Source organism: Odontesthes bonariensis, chromosome 3, assembly GCF_027942865.1.
Source record: "Odontesthes bonariensis isolate fOdoBon6 chromosome 3, fOdoBon6.hap1, whole genome shotgun sequence".
Classification (NCBI taxonomy): domain Eukaryota; kingdom Metazoa; phylum Chordata; class Actinopteri; order Atheriniformes; family Atherinopsidae; genus Odontesthes; species Odontesthes bonariensis.
In genome coordinates, this window is record NC_134508.1 from 173932 (window position 1) to 196471 (window position 22540).

Below are 22540 nucleotides of genomic sequence, written 5' to 3' on the forward strand. Positions count from 1 at the left end.
AGTGTGTGAGAAACTAAGTGAACCCCCTGATCCAGCAGCTGGTAGCAGCAGTGTGTGAGAAACAAAGTGAACCCCTGATCCAGCAGCGGGTAGCAGCAGTGTGTGAGAAACTAAGTGAACCCCTGATCCAGCAGCTGGACGCAGCAGTGAGTGAGAAACTAAGTGAACCCCTGATCCAGCAGCTGGTAGCAGCAGTGTGTGAGAAACTAAGTGAACCCCTGATCCAGCAGCTGGTAGCAGCAGTGTGTGAGAAACTAAGTGAACCCCCTGATCCAGCAGCTGGTAGCAGCAGTGAGTGAGAAACTAAGTGAACCCCTGATCCAGCAGCTGGTAGCAGCAGTGAGAGAGAAACTAAGTGAACCCCTGATCCAGCAGCTGGTAGCAGCAGTGAGTGAGAAACTAAAGCCCCTTTCACACTGCCGAATAACCCGCGTTTAATCCGCGAATTTAGCGTGTCCGCTGTTGCGTTCACACTGCCGACCCGGGCTGCCGCGTCAACTCAACTCGCCTTTCGACCCGCGTCGGACCCTAGTCTTTTTGCCGAGCCGAGTTTGGTGTGAACGCAATCGACGCGGGTCGGACGTGGGCGTGGCGTGAGGAGTTTAAAAGACAGAATGGACAGCTGATTCAGAACAACAGCGACAGGTGAGGACAAGTTTTACTCTGTTTTAGCCTACATCAAGTTGGAGACATTTTTTAATATGGCCAACTGGGGAGACAAGGAGGTCCGCGAGCTCCTCAGCCTCCGAGCAGAGGACGTTATTTACCGCCACATGTCGGGGACTATAGTGCTCTTGTATTCTCCGCATATGTTCTTCGGCGGCATCCCACGTTGTAACCATCCTCACCCCGTAAAATAACATCTCCATGAACTGCATATAAAGTACAATTGCAAAAACGAGTCCTCAAGGTGTATTTAACCCTACCTCCGACGCATGGCTTGTGCCTACATCATTGTACACGCCCAGCATTTTATGTGTTTCGTGTGACGCTCTGCCACTAGGCCACGTCCCCTGAACTCAGCTTCAGGCGACACGGGTCACCAACACGCCAAGCGTTCACATTGCTCGACGCGGGTCAAAGGTGCAATTTGGACCCGCTAAGGTAGCGGGTCGCAGTGTGAAAGGGGCTTCTGTGAACCCCTGATCCAGCAGCTGGTAGCAGCAGTGAGTGAGAAACTAAGTGAACCCCTGATCCAGCAGCTGGTAGCAGCAGTGAGAAACTAAGTGAACCCCTGATCCAGCAGCTGGTAGCAGCAGTGAGAAACTAAGTGAACCCCTGATCCAGCAGCTGGACACAGCAGTGAGTGAGAAACTAAGTGAACCCTGATCCAGCAGCTGGTAGCAGCAGTGAGAAACTAAGTGAACCCCTGATCCAGAAGCTGGTAGCAGCAGTGAGTGAGAAACTAAGTGAACCCCTGATCCAGCAGCTGGTAGCAGCAGTGAGAAACTAAGTGAACCCCTGATCCAGCAGCTGGTGCAGCGGTGTGTGAGAAACTAAGTGAACCCCTGATCCAGCAGCTGGTAGCAGCAGTGAGTGAGAAACTAAGTGAACCCCTGATCCAGCAGCTGGACGCAGCAGTGAGTGAGAAACTAAGTGAACCCCTGATCCAGCAGCTGGTAGCAGCAGTGTGTGAGAAACTAAGTGAACCCCTGATCCAGCAGCTGGTAGCAGCAGTGAGAAACTAAGTGAACCCCTGATCCAGCAGCTGGTAGCAGCAGTGAGTGAGAAACTAAGTGAACCCCCTGATCCAGCAGCTGGACGGAGCAGTGAGTGAGAAACTAAGTGAACCCCTGATCCAGCAGCTGGTAGCAGCAGTGAGTGAGAAACTAAGTGAACCCCCTGATCCAGCAGCTGGACGCAGCAGTGGGTGAGAAACTAAGTGAACCCCTGATCCAGCAGCTGGTAGCAGCAGTGAGTGAGAAACTAAGTGAACCCCTGATCCAGCAGCTGGTAGCAGGAGTGTGTGAGAAACTAAGTGAACCCCTGATCCAGCAGCTGGTAGCAGCAGTGAGAAACTAAGTGAACCCCTGATCCAGCAGCTGGTAGCAGGAGTGTGTGAGAAACTAAGTGAACCCCTGATCCAGCAGCTGGACGCAGCAGTGAGTGAGAAACTAAGTGAACCCCTGATCCAGCAGCTGGTAGCAGCAGTGAGTGAGAAACTAAGTGAACCCCTGATCCAGCAGCTGGTGCAGCAGTGAGTGAGAAACTAAGTGAACCCCTGATCCAGCAGCTGGTAGCAGCAGTGAGTGAGAAACTAAGTGAACCCCTGACCAGCAGCTGGTAGCAGCACATTTAACAGAGTTTTCTGTGGGACCTTATCAGTCTCTCTCATGGTCGTCAGCCACAGTTAGTTTAACTCCTGCTTTTTTAACGGCTTCTCGTTAGCTCTCAATCTGTCTGTTCCTTTGTTCACTCGAGATCAATGCGTCTCCTGTTGAGTATCAGTTTTTGGGTTTCAGTTTGTTTCGGTTTGTTCGTGGGCTTGGTTTTGGAGTGTAGTTGGTTTTGGATTGGACTTGGTTTTGGATTGGACTTGGTTTTGGAGTGGGCTTGGTTTTGGAGTGGACTTGGTTTTGGAGTGTTCTTGGTTTTGGATTGGACTTGGTTTTGGATTGGACTTGGTTTTGGAGTGGGCTTGGTTTTGGAGTGGACTTGGTTTTGGAGTGGGCTTGGTTTTGGAGTGGACTTGGTTTTGGAGTGGGCTTGGTTTTGGAGTGGGCTTGGTTTTGGAGTGGACTTGGTTTTGGAGTGGGCTTGGTTTTGGAGTGGACTTGGTTTTGGATTGGACTTGGTTTTGGATTGGACTTGGTTTTGGAGTGGACTTGGTTTTGGATTGGACTTGGTTTTGGAGTGGACTTGGTTTTGGATTGGACTTGGTTTTGGATTGGACTTGGTTTTGGAGTGGACTTGGTTTTGGATTGGACTTGGTTTTGGAGTGGACTTGGTCCACTTGGTGAAAGCGAAGCTGGAAATGAGACGGAGCCCACACAGCCAGCTTAGGCCTGATTCATGAACGACATATCGCACCGAGCTGTTCACAAGATTCAGTCCAAGAGGACCTCCCCCAGAACTCTCAAAAATACTCAGTCCAGAACATCAAACAACAGACGCTGCCTCCGCAGTTCCACACGGAAAAGAAGTCAGAGTAAAGCAAACACAGAGAGGTCTGAGTCTGTTCTCTGAGGCTCTGACGGTATCTGGGTCCACAGGTCAGGTCCACTGTGCCACAAGTCCTACTCTACTCTACTCTGGCTGCAGTCCACCAGTTTGTGGATTATCCAACAAGATTCAACAGGACAATAGATCTACTGTATGCTAATGAGAGGGATGTATACAGCCCCCCCACTGACCACAGTCTGGTTTACCTGTAGCCGCAGTTGGTACAAAGACCAGGGGCTGTACTAACCTGTACTAACCCTAACCCTTACAAAATGCTCTTTAGGAGGTGGTCTCCTGAGGAGGACCAAAGAGGACACAGAGGGACTGCTAAAACTGGGTGTTGTTTCCCCAGTAATAAACCCCTAGAAACATGCAAAGTAAAAGCAGTCCTCAACAAGAAAAAGGGTTAAAGTCTGCACAGTGTGAGCTGGAGCTGTACCTGAGGGAGGCGAAGCAGCATCACAGCAGGAAAATAGAGCAAAAACTACAGGAGATCAACACGGGGAAGGCCTGGGATGGTGTGGTTAGGTTCAGGAGTAAATAAGCTTCATCCCAGGAGATATAATATAACACATCCATGGGACAACCCATGTAAATATCACACATCCATGGGAGAACCCATGTAAATATCACACATCCATGGGAGAACCCATGTAAATATCACACATCCATGGGAGAACCCATGTTAATATAACACATCCATGGGAGAACCCATGTTAATATAACACATCCATGGGAGAACCCATGTTAATATAACACATGTTAATATAACACATCCATGGGACAACCCATGTAAATATCACACATCCATGGGAGAACCCATGTAAATATAACACATCCATGGGAGAACCCATGTTAATATAACACCAGCAGGTGGCGCCTAACCTGCGGCCAACCGCCATAAAAGTAAAGAAGAAGACAGCGTGACGTCAGCCGGAAGCCAGACGCTGTCACTTCCGGTTTCCGTCAACACACGTGTGCGTTGCGGAGTCTGTTGAGCCCGTTCAGAACCAGTTCAGAGCCGGTCCACAGCCCGGAAACATGCTGGAGCAGCTCGGCCTGGTGGGGACGATCCGGGACGAGGACCAGAGTCCAGAAGAACCGGATTCCGAGTCCGAACAGGAGGTGAGTGTTCCGCCGCTGTGCGTGGCCCGGAGCGCGGCTCCGCAGCAGCGGGTTCACCGTTAGCATGTGTGTGTAAACAAACCGAGCAGAACCGAGCCGTGGCAACAGGCTAAGGGTTGTCATGGTTATGAGCTGACGTCACATGTTTTTTGGAAGTTTACTGAACAAAATGTTAAAGATGGACATCAGCGGGCAGAGGTAGACTGGGCCAAAAAATCGGCCCTGGCATTTTGGACTAAACTGGCCCACCACATTGCACAACACAAACATTGTCAGTTTTTTTTTTTTTTTTTTTTTTTGGTGTACTGAATGTGTATACCAACTGTGCAAATTTTGAAAAAATAAATACCGTGAGGCATGGAACGGGTTAATGGAAATTGGTTAGAGTGGACACTTAAAATACTTCCAAAACCTTAATTTATTAACACTATAAAATGTAAACTCCACCACTCAATCACAGCAATAATTCTTAGATCAGCATCCATCCTATTGGCTGTACCTATGTTTTTCAAAGAGAAAGTAAACAGACATGAGAAACAATGGATCAGATGCTAAGTCTACCATGCCGCCATGTCTCTCCTCTCCCTCCCTGACTTCTTTCTCGTGGACTCTCACACTACCACTCTCCTCTTCTTGGGATGCTCTCTCAACCTGGCACAACAAAACATGTGTTGTCACTGTGGTTTTTTTTTTCACATAAGGATGCAGTCAGTTCCAGAGTTCTTGGATTGTCTGGTTGACAGACACAGCTGCATTAGCATAACACAGACACAAAATTATGTAGTTTCTTCTAACAGTTGTTCAACAATTAGCCTAATAATGAAATCAGAGTGCTAACTCGCTTTTCATATTGGGGAGTGGCTTTAGAAACACATTTGAAATACTATTTGACTCTCTTAGGGCCATTTCAGACCAGGGCGGCAAAGCGTGGCGGAACGGAAGCGATTTTCACCGGCGGAGGCGAAAATACATGGAAACAGATCTGTCCTTGCACACCTAGTCTGAAATCGGCCTAAGAGAGTCATACATGGAGATACACAGCCTAATTGGCATAACAGTCAAAATGATATTGCAAAATAATATGATTTCAAAAATTGTGACTTTCTTTCATTGACCTCATCCATCTTAATAGAAACTGCCACCTGCCTTTTGGCAAAACCTCATTTAGCCTTGGTCTAGCCAAGGCTACTCTACCCACAAACAACGATAGTCTAATGATGACATTTGCATGCTACATTCTGTTATTGTTGGTGAATAGTGGTTTTAAGGTTCTTGCATTGAAAAGTGTTCAGTTCAGAGTGGAAGACATAGACGTATTAGCCAAAGCTAGGCTTATTTTCCCATGCAGTCAGTGAAGGCTAGAAAATTCATCATTAGCCGCTAGTGGTAGCATGAAGTTTATGGGTAGCAGCACCTGTGTTTACTGTACAAACTAACTTGACCATGGAACATTAGCCAACATAATTTTATCGGGGTTATGTTATTTTATCATATTCATTAAGGGTTAGTTTGGTTTATCCTATCATTACATAGTTTGGGGCTCTGAAAACTGTCCAGCTTACCGGAGGTTCTAATACTGCAGCAGCTGCATTGACATGTTCACTGCTCGAGTCACCGTCGCCTCCTCTACAATTTATCAGTCACTGGAGCAGATGGAGAGCCTGCTGTTTGGACATGTCAGTGAGTTTGACACATTTCGCAGCGTCCGCTTGAAGTTGGCGTTTCTTTTAGTCGCGCAGTTTCTCTGCGCCTCCCTTGCGTTTCCTATCCATCACTAAGTTCCACACGGAGAGTGAAGTTGTTTTTCTATTTCATGATTGGCCCTTTTTTAGACTGTCAGTGATGATAACCAATGGGCTGCAGTTGTCTGTCGGAAGGGTGGGTTGATTGGAACAGACTCTTGCGCTGCTGATTTTATTTTTCTTCATGCATTATGCAGATATGACGATGAGGATATATAATAATACATATTATTAATATACATGTCGGATCTGCCGGCCCAAATAGCACGTCGGCCCATCGGGCAAATGCCCGGTACGCCCGATTATCAGTCCATGCCTGTCAGCGGGTACGGTTTGGTACGGTTTGGGTTCTGGTGCCTTACAGCGGGTTTGGGCTGGGTTTTGATGCTTTACAGCGGGTTTGGGCTGGGTTCTGATGCCTTCCAGCGGGTTCGGTTTGGGTTCTGGTGCCTTACAGCGGGTTCGGTTTGGGTTCTGGTGCCTTAAAGCGGGTTTGGGCTGGGTTCTGGTGCCTTACAGCGGGTTCGGTTTGGGTTCTGGTGCCTTAAAGCGGGTTTGGGCTGGGTTCTGGTGCCTTACAGCGGGTTTGGGCTGGGTTTTGATGCTTTACAGCGGGTTTGGGCTGGGTTCTGATGCCTTCCAGCGGGTTCGGTTTGGGTTCTGGTGCCTTACAGCGGGTTCGGTTTGGGTTCTGGTGCCTTAAAGCGGGTTTGGGCTGGGTTCTGGTGCCTTACAGCGGGTTCGGTTTGGGTTCTGGTGCCTTAAAGCGGGTTTGGGCTGGGTTCTGGTGCCTTACAGCGGGTTTGGGTTGGGTTGGGTTCTGGTTAGGCTTGTCCCAATCCGATATTTGGATCGGATCGGCCGCCGATATTTGCAAAAAAATGCGGATCGGCCGGCATGGAAAAATGCTGATCCAGATTCCCGATGCAGTATTTTTTTAAAAGTCCGGTCCGTGTTTAGTTAGTAGGCTAAATAATAATAAAGCGGGTTTGGGTTGGATTCTGGTGCCTTACAGCGGGTTCGGTTTGGGTTCTGGTGCCTTATAGCGGGTTTGGGTTGGGTTCTGATGCCTTCCAGCGGGTTCGGGTTCTGATGGTTCCTCTGTTTTCAGGAGGAGCGGATCGTCCTTAACAGGAAGAAGAAGTTTGGAAGTGGCGGCTCCAGAGAGTTCAACTGTGACTTTGAGTTTGGAGAGAGAGATGGGCCTGAGAGGGATGAGAACTGGGCCATGGCCGACGTAATGAAGCAACTCAAAAAGAAGGTAGAACCCGGCAGAACCCAGCAGAACCCAGCAGAACCCTGTTCTTGCTGCCTCGATAGTCTCTGACCATGTTCTGATTACAGAGAATCGTGACGACTCTGGACCAGAAGATAGAGAAAATCAGGAAGAAGAGGAAAGCTGAGGTGGGTCCAACAGTCCAGTTCTGGTCCCATTAGAGGTGGACTTCCTGGTTCTGACACTTTGATCTGCAGGAAAAATTGGGTCAGAACGACGCTGCTGAAGGTCCATCAGGGAAGTCTGAAGAGGAAAAGGATGAAGACATCAAAGAGGAGCCTTCTGATGGAGAGGATGAAGATGAGGAGGAGGAGGAGGAGTTTGGCTCGAGTGACGAGGAGGTTCTGACCAAATCAGGTGGGTCACCAGAGTTCTGCAGAACCATTTTTATTCTTTGGGTGATTTAACGCAACAAATGCTAACCTGCAGGGAACGATTGGGTCACGGTTGGTTGTAAACAGTGTTGTTTTTGACAACCATCTTAGATTTAGTCTTTGTCTTAGTCTTTTGGACAAAAATGCTTATTAGTTTTAGTCACATTTTAGTCACTTCTATATGTGATAGTTTTAGTCCAGTTTTAGTCGACGAAAACTCAAAAGGGTTTTAGTCTAGTTTTAGTCAAAAAAAAGAGAAAAAATAAGTATAGTCTACCGTGTTAAGAAAATAGTATGGTCTTAACTATCAAACAAGCAGAACGAAAATACATAGCTTATTAACTGACCCTGTACTAAAGCTTTCTGATTTTTCATTCTGTCCTGTGCGTGTGTCCCAACTTTACTGTAAGCGCACTAAACGCACAGGTCCTGGTTAGGGCTGCACAACGTCACTTGTGGCTTTTAGGCTAAAGCTAGCAGACTCTACGTATAACAGTAACTCGACCTGTTTAACATATCAAGTTACGTGCTGACAGAACGTGCACACAAAGAGATAACCACACCGTCACTGAATGTAAACATGGCTAAACATGCTGCTAAAGTAACACACACATAATGAATTGACGTTAGTGTAACAAAAGCTAACTTTAGCCTGAAGTTAGCAGCCCATTTGCGCCAGGAGTATGTGGAAAACGTACTAATGTATTAGCTTACTATGAAATTTATCGATTATGTTAACAGCATTTGTAACTTACCTTTGAAAAAATATCCCTGTGGCGAGCCTTAAGGTGCCGCAGCAGATACTTTTTAGGTTTTGACACACACAATAAGCAGAAATGTCATGCATTTTAAACGTCTGACAGATCACCCACTAACATTTTCGTCCATTCTCGTCTCGTCAACGAAAACTCACACACGTCTCGTCATGTTTTCGTCATCAGAGAGCTATGTTTATCTCGTCACCGTCTCGTTATCGTCATGAAAAAAAGTGGCGTCAACGAAATGATTTCGTCATCGTTGACGAAAACAACACTGATTGTAAACACCCGAGGAACATTTCCTGGAGGTTCATGTCTTTGGAACGTCTGTATAACCTGTAGAGAACCATAAGACATAAGACTTTGGAACCAATCACTACTGCCTAAACGTTAACGTTTAACTCTTTATTTATACTGGGGCTGGAAGGTTGTTGTTTATTTATTTAGATGTATGGGTGTGTGTGTGTGTGTGTGTGTGTGAGGGGGGCGGGTAGCAAGCACCTAAAATTCTGTTGCACTTTGTTGTAAGCGGGATGGGGGAAGGAGGGAATCAAGCACTGGTGTCACTTTTGTCTTTGATGCACTTTGTCACTTTGGATCTACTATTACTGTGTTTGTACTCCAAACTAAATTTCGTTGGCTTTTTTGACAATGACAATAAACTCTTGAATCTTGAATCTAGAATGAGTTCTGAACATTTGGAGGTTCATCCCTTTGGAACATCTGTATAACCTGTAAAGAACGAGATCTGAACATCTCCTGAAGATTAGATGTCTTTGGAACCTGTACAATTAAAAATAAATTGAATAGAATGATTCAAACTAAATAATTTAAATATTAAATATTTTCTAAAGTTTCTGAGTTCAGAGTTTAATTGTTTGCTTTCTGCTTCCTGCCAGATACCCTCAGAGAGAAAGATCGGCGGGGGAGGAAGAGGAAGACTGAGGAGGAGGTGAGGAAGAGGAGCAGGGATATGATGGCTTCATGTACTTGATTACCATGGTTACAGCATGTTTTTTGTGCAGGTGCCACTGGAGTTCCACGGAGACGCCTCTCAGTTCGACAGTCAGCTGACCTTCGATGACATGAACCTGTCCAGACCCATCCTGAAGGTGAGAGAAGGCCCAGCCCGGGGTTAGGGGGGACTCAGTTCCTAACCCTAACCCAAGGTGTGGTTCTGACCCGGTTGGACCACCTTCAGCCACCTGGTGCTGGTACTCCACCTGGTGTTGATAGGGTTAGGGTCCACAGACTGGAGAGCACCTGTAGTCCACTGATCTGTGCACGCCGCGGTGTGACTCCAGCTCGATCCGGTCCCATTGGGACCAGAACCAGCTGCTTTATCTGACCCGTCCTCTAGGTGTTCTCACCTGCCAGGTGTGTTTCTGTTCCTGCAGGCCATCTCAGCTTTGGGGTTCAAACAGCCAACCCCGATCCAGAAGGCCTGTGTTCCGGTCGGGCTCCTGGGCAGAGATCTGTGCGCCTGCGCTGCTACTGGGACAGGTACCATCAGAACCGAGCGGGTCGCCATGCTGGGACCGTATACTTTATATATATTTAGATATAGTTTATATATATTTATAAACCACATACATTCCTCTCCTCAGGGAAGACGGCGGCCTTCATGTTACCGGTTCTGGAACGCTTAGTTTATAAGCCCAGGACGTCCCAAGTGACCCGAGTTCTGGTTCTGGTTCCTACCAGGGAGCTGGGGATCCAGGTTCACTCTGTGGCCCGCCAGCTGGCCCAGTTCACCTCCATCACCACCTGCCTGGCTGTTGGTATGAGCGCTCACTGTTTCTGGGGTTCGGGTGTGCGGGGCTCTGCTCACCTGGGTCATGTCTCCAGGTGGTTTGGACCTGAAGTCCCAGGAGGCTGCATTGAGGGCGGGGCCAGATGTTCTGATAGCTACACCCGGCCGACTGATCGATCACCTCCACAACACGCCGAGCTTCGAGCTGACGCAAATCGAGATCCTGATCCTGGACGAGGCCGACAGGTGAAAACTCACACCTCACACCTGGCCGCCCGTCGGGCTCACCTGGCCGCCTGTGGGGCTCACCTGTCGGGCTCACCTGTGTGTTCTGTGTGGTTCTTCAGGATGCTGGACGAGTACTTTGAAGAACAGATGAAGGAGATCATCAGGATGTGTTCCTTCAACAGACAGACCATGTTGTTCTCTGCCACCATGTCAGAGGAGGTACGTACGCACACCTGTGACCTGTGACCTGTGTCATGTGACCCGTCTCCCCAGGACCTCTGAATGTTCGGTGAACACCTGCTGTAACTTCTTGTTAAATTGCTGAGTTTAATTGAAAATGCTCAAAAACAACATTCAGTAGAAATTAATGTCCTCAAACATGATATATGTGGAGGGTTAGGATGGGTGGTTTCAGATCACAGCCCACCTTCTTAGCTTTGATTGACAGCTCTCTCAGCCTATAGGAGCCTCGTGTCTTGTCTGCAGAATTCCTGGGTTGCACCTGTACATACCTTTTGGATAACCTATATGAAACATGATTTTTTTTTTGTTGATTTGTTATCAAATTGTTACCTAAAGGCTCATGTGACCTGCCATGTGACCTGCCATGTGACCTGTGTCTCCAGGTAAAGGACCTGGCAGCGGTGTCCTTGAAGCAGCCAATCAGGATCTTTGTGAACAGCAACACCGATGTGGCTCCGTTCCTGCGGCAGGAATTTGTCCGGATCAGACCCCACAGAGAAGGGGACCGTGAGGCCGTGGTGGCGGGTCAGTACCGGTACCGCTGTGGTCCTACAGGTACCTGTAACACGGTTCTGTGCTGACTGCTGGTTCTGTGTTCTCAGCCCTACTGACTCGGACCTTCCAGGATCATGTGATGTGTTTCACGCAGACCAGGAAGCAGGCGCACAGGCTGCACATCCTGCTGGGTCTGATAGGCCTGAAGGTGGGGGAGCTGCACGGAGAACTGAGCCAGAACCAGCGCCTGGAGAACCTCAGGTAAGACGGAACCAGGGAGCGTAGAACCATATGTACACACATCTGGAACCAGAGCCCGTAGAACCTCGGGAACACCATCTTTCAGCTCGTTTTCTCTGTGTTTACGGTAATTTCTTGTTGGTTCTGTTCCGTGTTCTTCAGGCGTTTTAAAGACGAGCAGATCGACATCTTGGTGGCGACAGACGTAGCAGCCAGAGGTTTGGACATCAGTGGAGTGAAAACGGTGAGAGTTCCCCTCCATTTAAATTTCTTTTAGTTTAACATGAACGCAGACCATCAAAGGTGGGACCTGACACACGGTCAGCACTGAAACCTGCCGAGTTTTGGTGCGGTTTGGTTTAAATCAGCACAGACCAAGAAGTTCCAGACAAACGGTGCTTGGTTCTAAGGTTCTAAAGCCTGATTCTTACTCGATGCAACCTCGCTTTGACCCATTCTTACTAGCTGGTCGCAAATGGCGCAAACGGTCATGTGACCCAAAATTCCGCCACGCCCCCCGTCGCAAGCTAGAAAATCCTCGCGCGTCGCAAGGGCGTGCACACAACTTTTTTTCTGACTTCGCGCGAGCTCAACCGGAAACAGCTGACTAGAAAGGAAACATGAACACTGCAGAGACCGCGGTGACCGAGAGGGTGCGCCTCTACAAACATCTGTACGACACGTCTATGAAGTTACACTGGGACAACATTGTCCCAAAGGACAACGTTTGACAAAGTTCGTCTTGTTGCAAAGGACGAACATTCCACCTTCTCTTCTGTTTTTGCCGCAGCCGCTTAGCTCTGAGATACATATACAGTTCTACACCCAGAGTAAATTCATTCTGCATCCGCATCAGATGTGCCAGCAACACCACAGGTGGCATTGTGTATGCTTTCTTCGTATGCTTTTCTTCGTCCGGTTCTTCAGCTTGTTTCCTCAACAGTGACGCCCGCTGGTCTGGAGAGAACTGCAAATGTGACGCATACTCGGCGCAAACTGCGCTTATGAGCTGAAGGAACTGTGAAGGGGCTGGCACTTTCGATGACGTCATTAATGGTTCTCGAGCCAGAACAGTTGCGCCGAGTAAGAATCAGGCTTAAGCTGTTGTTCAGTGGTGTTGGACAGGCGTCTGAACCTCGTGCGACTGTTTACACTCCTTCATACATTTAAAAAGCTCTTTGATGGTAAAAGTAAATAGAAAGTTGAAAGTTTGTGATTCCTGTTCAGATAAAATGCATCATAGCCGTCCAATCAGTGAGACCATATCCGCATGTCTTTGATCTGATACCTTTATATGAAATAACCCTTTAGTGTGAACAAGAGTTGGATTAATGTCTGAGGATGAATGTTGTCTGTAGTAACAGCTGAGAGGGAGGAGATGTTTTAGTGGAGATTAGGCCTTTGATGAATGACAGATGGAAGGCTGTAGAATTAAAGAAGATGTTAGGCCCTGCAAACTTCCATTTATCTGGTTCCAGAGGTTCAGACATGGTGAGCACCATCTAACACAAGTCCAGGGCCTAAAATCTCCCTTTAAATCAGGACAAATCAGCTGTTTTTACCTGTGATGTCTGACCTCAGCCTCTCTTTCTGCTCAGGTGATAAACTTCACCATGCCGTCCACGGTCAAACATTACGTTCACCGCGTGGGCCGAACGGCCCGAGCCGGCCGGTCGGGTCGTTCGGTGTCTTTGGTCGGAGAGTCTGAGAGGAAGACGCTGAAGGAGGTGGTGAAGTCCGCCAAGAACAGCGTGAAGGCCCGAGTCCTCCCGCCAGGTACGGGACCCAAAGAGGGAGGGACCCAAAGAGGGAGGGACCCAAAGAGGGAGGGACCCAAAGAGGGAGGGACCCAAAGAGCTCACCTGGAGACCCCTGCAGGTGAGCTGTGACTGAACTGTGTTTCTGTGCAGAGGTGATCCTGAAGTTCAGAGATCTGATTTCTAAACTGGAGAAAGATGTTGAGGCTGTGATGAAGCTGGAGAGAGAAGAAAGAGAGCTAGCTGCATCTGAGGCCAAGGTAAGCAGAACATCTTCCTGCACCTGAAACGGTCCCAAAGTTAACCTGGGTGTAACTGAGAGGAGAAGATTTTGATTTATTTAGTCTGTGCTGAAATTAAATGATTTGCCTGCAGTTGAGTGTGGCTCAGAAGCGTCTTGATGGCTCCGCCCCCTCCAGTGAATCACAGCGAGTTTGGTTTCAGACGCAACAGGAACGCAAACAGAGCCGCGGTGAGTACGAAGAGCACTGTTCCACCTTATAGGATGTTTGTGTAACTTTGTTACTATGTAACTGTTTCTGTGTTGGTGTTTCAGTCTCAAAGGCCCTGCAGGAGTTCGATCTCGCTCTAAGAGGAAAGAAGAAGAGGGAAAAGTTCCTGAAGGAGGGAAAGAAGAGGAAAGAGCTTACGGTAACACCAATAATTGGTCATTGGTCATTCAATAATCAGTCACTTCCTGATGTGGGGGGGGTGTAGGGGTTCATCTCTGCAGCCATGTTCCTGACCCTGACACCCTCCCCCCCCATTAACTGACGTCCAGCAGTTGTTTATGGAAGCAAGACGCTTCAGAGATTAAAGACAAGTCAGTTTCAGTCCTTCCCCATAACAGCAGAGGGTCAGGGTTTCCTAACCGAGCCCCTGCCCAGGGTCAGGGTTTCCTGCCCTGGCCCCTGCCCTGGGTCAGGGTTTCCTGCCCCGACCCCTGCCCTGGCCCCTGCCCAGGGTCAGGGTTTCCTACCCCGGCCCCTGCCCCTGCCCTGGGTCAGGGTTTCCTGCCCTGGCCCCTGCCCCTGCCCTGGGTCAGGGTTTCCTGCCCTGGCCCCTGCCATGGGTCAGGGTTTCCTACCCCGGCCCCTGCCCTGGGTCAGGGTTTCCTGCCCCGACCCCTGCCCTGGTTCAGGGTTTCCTGCCCCGACCCCTGCCATGGGTCAGGGTTTCCTAACCGAGCCCCTGCCCTGGGTCAGGGTTTCCTGCCCCGACCCCTGCCCTGGTTCAGGGTTTCCTGCCCCGACCCCTGCCCAGGGTCAGGGTTTCCTACCCCGGCCCCTGCCCCTGCCCTGGGTCAGGGTTTCCTGCCCTGGCCCCTGCCCCTGCCCTGGGTCAGGGTTTCCTGCCCCGACCCCTGCCCTGGGTCAGGGTTTCCTAACCGAGCCCCTGCCCAGGGTCAGGGTTTCCTACCCCGGCCCCTGCCCCTGCCCTGGGTCAGGGTTTCCTGCCCTGGCCCCTGCCCCTGCCCTGGGTCAGGGTTTCCTGCCCCGACCCCTGCCCTGGGTCAGGGTTTCCTACCCCGGCCCCTGCTTTATGGGACGTCTTTCCCATCTGTGTTCCTGCTCACATCTGGCTGTGAAACACTGAACATGTTTCTGATGTTTCTGCCCCCATGTACCCCCACAGTCTGAGGATCGCGCACAGTTTGAGATCCTAAAGGCCCAGATGTTTGCTGAACGAGCCGCCAAGAGGGAAAGAAGACCAAAGAGGGCAAGAGCGATGGCGGAGGAAGACGCACCGACCCCAGGTAACACAGAGAGACTCTGAAGCTGGTTTGTTGCCAGATCTGCAGTGAAGCCACATTTCAGCCTTTCTTGTCTTTGTTCCTCATCAGTTTAACATGTTTGTTAATCAGACTGACCTTCATCCAGCTGTTCCAGTTGTCATGGAAACAGCTGGTCTTTACTGTGAAACAAACGCTCTGACCATCTGAATAAACTCTCTGTGCAGCAGCCAATCAGAATCCTGGAAGAGGCGGCAAGAAGTCCATGTTTGATAAAGAGCTGACGAACACGAGCAGGAAGGCTCTGAAACAGTACAGAGCAGGGTGAGTCCCAACATCTGTCACAACATCTGTCTGCCTGAACGTCTCTGAACATCTGTCTGTCTGAACATCTGTCTGTCTGAACATCTGTCTGTCTGAACATCTGTCTGTCTCTCTGCAGCCCATCCTTTGCTGACAGGAAACGTCTGGGACTGAACAGAAACAGAAACTCTAACAGCTCCAGGTGAGTCTTACCTGGTGCCACTTGGTAACTGGACAGAACTTTGGACCGATTTTAATGGGCCCGCCTCATGATCATTGATCGACCTATTGAACGATTCACTGGTCGATCTGTTGCGCGACCTTATGCTCAACCTACCGATTGAACTATTGTTACCATACTGTTACTGACAAACAACGCCTAACCCTAAACCTAACCCTCCAGGGGCCAGGGTTACCCTAACCCAACAACACAAGAAAGTCTAATAAACTGACCCATGAGGGCAACATGGATGATTAGACACAGGAGGAAAGAATATCTTGATAGGTTTAGGTGTGTTTAAGTAGTAATAAAGGAGGAGAAAGAATGAATAATAATGCTAACCTGCACAGATCCACAGTCAGAGCTGATAACCTGGTACGCTGGGTCAGTATTTGGTTCATGATGGTTCTGTTCTGTTCCGCAGGTTCAAGAAGAAGTGAGACAGACGACGTCTCCTGTGTTCACTTTGGATTCTTCTCGTGTTTGTACTCTAACATGTTTGAAATAAGTTACCACGTTGTTGTTTTTTTTACCAAAAACTTTAATCTGTCGAAATAAACCTGAACAACGTGGGATTAGCACAACTATTTAGTTGTTTTTTTTGTTTTGTTTTTAATGATAATAAACATCAAACTTGTATAGAAAGGACTCTTTTTGGACACTTAACACACAAAAATAAATAATTCTGTAATCAGTCTGAGTTTCTGACGAGTTGTGGAAATAAGTTCCAGAGGGGAAGTGATGTATGAGTATTTCAGTTGTTTGAAATTAACAACTTGATTTTAGTCTGTAACACTAAGTGTGGCAAAACAAACTTATATAAACTCTTTGTTAAGAAGAAAGAATCCAACTGACTCCACTGAGACATTAAAGGCTCAACATTCAGATAAATTAGTAAAACCAAGAGAACAGCGAATCAGCAGATGAATAAAGTTATGTTTTTACAGTCCAATACTTATTTTCTGTCCGAGAGAAGAGGCTCATCTCTGCTTCAGTCTCATCAGAACATAAACATGTTCCTCAGCACTGGTTTAATAGATGGATACAGCTGAGTATCATCAGCATAGTGAATGCCATGCTGTCTGATATGGTGAATCAGTGAGGAGACAGAAGAGAAGTCAGAGCTCTGGCAGTAAAACAACTTTAATTTTTAGGTGAGTTTATCTCAGACTGTGTCAGTGCTTCCTGTGACAAAGTTATAATATATTTATACATCATGTTCATCAGCTCATGTGGTAGTTCTGATATCTGAGTCTGACCATGTTCCCAGAATAAACTCAACCAATCATATTTTAGCAAACATGCAGTGGATCGAGTGAAAGATTTTTTGAATGTTTTCCAGGACTTCAGAGTTTGGTTCCATGAATCATGAAGCCGTCACAGTGTTAAAGGGTTCCCCTTAAAACAAAATCAGCTGAACGGGAAGAAGAAGAACCGATAAAATCTGCCAGTAACCAAACACATTTTTTATAAACCCTGTTTGAGTTCATGACTGGATTTTAAGTCAAATAAAACAGTTAATCATCCTTTCTCCAAACTGTTGGGTTTACAGCCTGTTGAATGAAGGCTGTTGTACACCAAACCGGCTTCTTCCACAGTTAACAGGCCAAGTCTCACCAGCGCCACACAAAGATCTCCCCAGAACCTTGAACCTGAACGATGAGCGCACAGGCTGGATCTGCCACCGCTTTGTTCACGTTTTCATCTCCACCGTCTTCTAGTTTTATTAAATACTGTAAACCGACTTCCAGCCCTCCGTTACATCCTCCTGTGCAGGAGTCTGAGACGCCAGTCGGTGTTCTGTTTGGTTCTGAAGATGTGAGGAGACCCATCAGCGCCCAGCTGCTGAGGCCGGTTTGGTGTGCACGTTTCTACAGGCTGACCCGATCAGCTGTCAGTGTGGCGGTGACAGAACAGACTTTGCTGCCGGCTCCATCAGATGCTCCCTTTGAGCGTCCGGCTGGTGTTTGAAGCTGCCCAGGCTCAGGAGTTCCTGTCCTACTTGGTGCCGGTCCAGGCCCGGTCTGAGTGAGGCGAGGGCGCGCAGAGCTCGGAGTCGGAGTCGGTCTCTCCCTCTGCGATGTACGACCGGACGGCGGGGCAGCAGGCAGCTCCACCTGGCTGCTGCCCCGGGGTGGAGGGGTAGAAGCTGCTGTTCAGGAAGTCCAGGTTCTCCCTGGACTGCGAGATGGAGAAACCGCTGAAGGAGCGCTCCAGCTCCCCGTGGTCCACCGACGGGATGGAGACGGAGGCGTCGCCGTCAGGCTTCCCGTCCTCCCCCCCTCGCCCTGCTGCCTCGCTGCCAGTGGCCCCTCCCCTCGCTGCCTCGGTGCCATTGGCCCCTCCCCTCTCCAGTCTCTCTGAGCTTCCTCGCTCCACGGCGCTGTGCCGGTTGGACCGGTTCCCCCCGTGCCTCTCTCCAGCAGGAGGAGGGGGGAGTCTTACCAGCGACGCATCCCCCACCGGACTCGGTGTGTTGCCATGGCTGCGGTGTGGAGGGGGAGGGGCCTGGTGGTGGAGCTGGGAGCTGATTGGTTGCCAGGAGGTGGAGGGTGGGCAGGTGGGGGCAGTGTGGTTCCTGTGTCCGGTGGAGCTGCTGGAGCGGACCATCTTGGTCACGAACCGAGTATTCTCTCCTTGGTTGCCAGGCAACACCCTGTAAACAACAACAAAAAGGGGAAAGAACATTTTATCAACAACCGAGGGTTTTCTGCTGCGTCTCACAGCTCTGTCCTTCAGGAAGTCCACGGGTGACCATGGTAACCATGGTAAGATCAGCTGATCAATTAGCTACAATACACCGAGACTCCTGCCGACTGGACTCCAGGCCTGTGGTCTTGGGTTACCCTCCTAACCCTTACCCTGACCCTGACCCTTACCCTAACCCTTACCCTGACCCTAACCATACCCTTACCCTGACCCTAACCCTGTGGTGTTGGGTTACCCTCCTAACCCTTACCCTGACCCTGACCCTTACCCTAACCCTTACCCTGACCCTAACCATACCCTTACCCTGACCCTAACCCTGTGGTGTTGGGTTACCCTCCTAACCCTTATCCTAACCTTACCCTGACCCTGTGGTGTTGGGTTACCCTCCTAACCCTTACCCTGACCCTAACCATACCCTGACCCTGTGGTGTTGGGTTACCCTCCTAACCCTTACCCTAACCCCTAACCCTGACCCTTACCCTAACCCTAACCCTACTAACCCTTACCATAACCCTGTGGTGTTGGGTTACCCTCCTAACCATAACCCTCCTAACCCTTACCCTAACCCTGTGGTGTTGGGTTACCCTCCTAACCCTTACCCTGACCCTAACCATACCCTGACCCTGTGGTGTTGGGTTACCCTCCTAACCCTTACCCTAACCCCTAACCCTGACCCTTACCCTAACCCTACTAACCCTTACCATAACCCTGTGGTGTTGGGTTACCCTCCTAACCCTAACCCTCCTAACCCTTACCCTAACCCTGTGGTGTTGGGTTACCCTCCTAACCCTTACCCTAACCCTGTGGTGTTGGGTTACCCTCCTTACCCTAACCCTAACCCTCCTAACCCTAACCCTGACCCTTACCCTATCCTTACCCTAACCCTGTGGTGTTGGGTTACCCTCCTAACCCTTACCCTAACCCTGTGGTGTTGGGTTACCCTCCTAACCCTTACCCTAACCCTGTGGTGTTGGGTTACCCTCCTTACCCTTACCCTAACCCTGTGGGTTACCCTCCTAACCCTAACCCTGTGGTGTTGGGTTACCCTCCTAACCCTTACCCTTACCCTGTGGTGTTGGGTTAACCTCCTAACCCTAACCCTCCTAACCCTTACCCTTACCCTTACCCTAACCCTGTGGTGTTGGGTTACCCTCCTAACCCCAACCCTAACCCTACCCTTACCTCCATTACCAGTTCTAAAGGGAGACACTCACTGCAGGTTCTTGGAGACGGACTGGCTCTTCTCCAGCTGATCCACTGGACTGTGATAGGGTGGTGCCGGGTCCGGCTCCTTGGATCCAAAGTAGGCGTCAGTCTCAGCCTGGGGGATTCCCATTCGCTGAATGTAGATGTTCACCAGAAAGTCCAGCTTCCGCTCCATGGACAGAACCTGAGGGAACAGATCTGAGTCTGAGGTGGCACCAGTAAAAAAAAGCAGGTTTCAGTACTCGCAGGATCTACGTTGCAGCTTACCTGCTTCTCAACCTTTCCCAGCCGTCCCATCATGCTCGGGTCCTCGGGTACCTCCTCCCCAGCTGCTTTAGGACGGTCTTTGTCTGCGATTGGCGTTCCCCTTCCAACTATCTGGTCAACCCTGACAACCGGATGACGTTAAGATAAAAGTCAAAAATGAAGATCAGAGGTCAGGAGTCAGGGAACAAAGACCATGGACTGAGGGTCTTACCTGGCCTGTAGGTTCTTAATGCGGGCGAGCATGTCGAGGTGTCCTGCTGAATACTGTTCGATCACATCCATGACATCATACGGACGAAGACTCTCTTTAAACTTCCTCTTAGATACCATGAAGCGCATGATGCTGAGAGAGGAAACATGGACTCAGGCACACTCAGATACTGTTAGCATTGATGTGGTGCATCTACAGTTCCCTCCATAATGTTTGGGACAGAAGTCCATCCCTCTCCAACCCTTTGCTCCTCAGATGTGATTAAAGTGTACATTCCAGACTTTAATTTAAGTCCGAGGATAGGAGATGCTCTCTGAAGAGCTGGGTCTGCAACTGTTTCAGGGAGTCCCTGTTCTGGTAGCGCTCGGCAGGTCATTGTAGGTCTGGATTGTCTTCAGCCTGGTTATTACACTGATGTTTCTAGCCACCTTTCACTGAGCAAGAGATACTAAATAACTTAGAATTAAAGTTTGGAATGGGCACTTTAATCACTTCGGAATCGTTTGAGTCCCCCCTTTGCTCCTCAGTGTAATTCTAAATCAAAGAAAGACGGGACTCAAACATGGAGGGCTCTGAACATCCATCTGTAGGGTCTACTGAAGATGAGGACTGTTCTGAATCTTCATCCCAATCCTCAGCTATGGTCCCGCTCTTTGGGTAGAAACATAAAAAACACATGCAGGAGGAGAAGAAGATGAGGAGAACCATCTCTCTTTAGGAACAAATCAGCTGATGTGTATAAACCCTCCATAAGGAGGCATCCTGCATATCTCCAGCTCAGGAACACCTCCAGCTGTTCAATTTGTCCCAAAGCGGAAGGCAAAGACCGGACAAACCAACGCCCCGGCTAGCTCCACCAACCTGCTCAAGTTTCTGTCTACATGTCTACACACAAAAATAACCCAGCTTAGTACCAGCTGTGAGATCTATAAACGGCCTGTAAACAACTGTAAACAGCTGTAAACAGCCTCATGTTCTCACAGAACCACCGGGTCAGGCCCTGAAAACAGAGATCCAACTATAGACTGGAGCTGTGAAGTTCCACCACAGTCTGACAGACCTGAAACTTCAGATATATGCCTGACAGAAGCAACAACAGGAGGAGGAATAATAATAATAAAAATGATAATGACACTGAGGCATCAGACGGGGCAGAACAACAGAAAAAAGGAGGCAAACTGATGTCAGACTGACTGTTCTTACCCAACAGCTGATGGTGATCTTTGACCCTGGGGTGAGCACAAATAAAAAAAATAGGTAAATAAAAATAATGTAACTAAAAAGCATGATTCAGTGCATAATAAATAGCAAATAAAGAGTGAGTAAAGCGATGAATGGTCGGCAGGTAAACACGGTGAGTCTGTGGCGGACAGGTCATACCAGATGGCTCTGATGGTGACCTTTAACCCTGGCGTCAGGTCCTGGGGCACGAACTCGCAGTGGCAGCTCTTGTCGTCGGCCATGTCTTCTCCCGGCAGACTGACCTCTGAAACAGCAACACGAGTCTCAGTCTGTTGGCGAGCAGTCGCCCCCAGAAACCCCCCGAAACCCCCCGAGACCCCCAGAAACCCCCCGAGAACACCTGCAGGACTTCATCTGACAGGAACCCCAGAGACAGCTGAGACTTCCTGACTCTGAGTGTGTGCACGTGTGTGTGTGTGTGCATGTGTGTGTGTGCACGTGTGTGTGTGTGTGCATGTGTGCACGTGTGTGGGTGGACGTGTGTGTGCACGTGTGTGCATATGTGTGTGTGTGTGTGTGTGTGTGTGTGTGTGCACGTGTTTGTGTGTGTGCACGTGTGTGTGTGCACGTGTGTGTGTTTGCACGTGTGTGCTCGCTGACCTGGGGAGCTCTTCTGCCTGAACTCTTCATCCTGCATCTCTATCAGCACTAAAGGAGGAAGAGGAGAAACATTCATCAAACACCACCAGCCAATCATAGAGGAGAAACATTCATCAGACACCACCAGCATGTTATTCCCCCTCTCTCTGCCCCCTGCTTCCTGTCTCTCTTCACTGTCCTATAATAAAGGCATAAAAAGCCCCCAAAATTTTTTAAAAAGAAAGTAAAACATGAACACTGGCTCGAAGGAACAGCCTGGACTCCAATAAATAAAGACAAAGAGAGTTAAAGCCGGTACGTTTCTGAGGTTTAGAGGTATTAATGCTCAAGAGATTAAATAAAGAGATTAAAGTGTTGTCTGAATCCTGTGTTTTACACACCAACATGGTTCCATTATTTTCAGCTTAGCTTAGTTTAGCATCCCAGCTGGAAACAGGAAACCTTCACCTTGCCGAGACGATAACCTGAAAGGAAACGTCCTCATGCCGACTGATCCTCTGACACTTTATAATCTGCAGCTGGGAACTATGGCAGCTGGGAACCATGGCAGCTGGGAACCATGGCAGCTGGGAACCATGGCAGCTGGTAAACATGCCAGCTGGTAAATATACACAATAAAGCATCACATTACCCATCAGATCCAGTTTAAACAGCACAAACCTTTTTCTCTGAAGCTCAGAGGATGACAGAAGACTATGGCTGTGTTCAAAACCGCCTACTTCTCCTACTACTCATACTAACTTTAACTTTTTTTAATATCCTGGATGCATACTAGATTCTCTGAAATGTTGGGTATGCATCATGAGGTTACTACTCATACTCAAACTACCCAAGATGCAACGTAACGTGAAGTCGCCGATCGTCATTTCCTGTCAAAACGGCAGTTTCAAGCTAGCT

General features: G+C 49.0%; 2 protein-coding genes across 6 annotated transcripts in view; one reads left to right on the top strand and one right to left on the bottom strand.

The window, feature by feature from the left end:
• The first annotated feature begins 4105 nt into the window (after positions 1–4105).
• On the top strand, positions 4106–16108 carry ddx27 (DEAD (Asp-Glu-Ala-Asp) box polypeptide 27). 2 transcript variants are annotated; one of them, XM_075460015.1, is made up of 21 exons: positions 4106–4287; positions 7141–7290; positions 7374–7433; positions 7503–7662; positions 9337–9389; positions 9463–9549; positions 9835–9940; positions 10045–10218; positions 10286–10436; positions 10538–10637; positions 11045–11186; positions 11264–11417; positions 11559–11640; positions 12995–13172; positions 13307–13413; positions 13529–13625; positions 13710–13804; positions 14789–14909; positions 15113–15209; positions 15328–15390; positions 15833–16108. In XM_075460015.1, the coding sequence occupies exons 1-21, from the start codon at positions 4204–4206 to the stop codon at positions 15846–15848; spliced, it is 2277 nt and encodes a 758-aa protein (XP_075316130.1). In that variant the 5' UTR covers positions 4106–4203; the 3' UTR covers positions 15849–16108. The 2 variants fall into 2 exon arrangements, with proteins under 2 accessions (XP_075316130.1, XP_075316131.1); XM_075460016.1 differs by having other exon boundaries at positions 15116–15209.
• Positions 16109–16535: 427 nt separating this feature from the next.
• kcnq2b (potassium voltage-gated channel, KQT-like subfamily, member 2b) overlaps positions 16536–22540 on the bottom strand; it is a 32335-nt gene continuing 26330 nt past the window's right edge. The window contains exons 14-19 of one of the 4 annotated variants that reach the window (XM_075460011.1): positions 21644–21691; positions 21005–21287; positions 19802–19933; positions 19591–19711; positions 19332–19507; positions 16536–18064 (exon numbers count right to left, since the gene is read on the bottom strand). In XM_075460011.1, the coding sequence (XP_075316126.1) occupies positions 17407–18064; positions 19332–19507; positions 19591–19711; positions 19802–19933; positions 21005–21287; positions 21644–21691 (1418 nt within the window). In that variant the 3' untranslated portion in view covers positions 16536–17406. The remainder of the gene's footprint in view (positions 18065–19331; positions 19508–19590; positions 19712–19801; positions 19934–21004; positions 21288–21643; positions 21692–22540) is intronic. The other 3 variants (XM_075460013.1, XM_075460012.1, XM_075460014.1) reach the window with 3 other exon arrangements.

Bases quoted from the DNA above. Each gene is read 5' to 3' on its own strand.
- ddx27 (XM_075460015.1), top strand. From the start codon at position 4,204: ATGCTGGAGCAGCTCGGCCTGGTGGGGACGATCCGGGACGAGGACCAG. The intron at 9,550-9,834 runs GTGAGAGAAGGC...CTGTTCCTGCAG, and splicing joins TGTCCAGACCCATCCTGAAG to GCCATCTCAGCTTTGGGGTT. The intron at 13,414-13,528 runs GTAAGCAGAACA...ATTTGCCTGCAG, and splicing joins TAGCTGCATCTGAGGCCAAG to TTGAGTGTGGCTCAGAAGCG.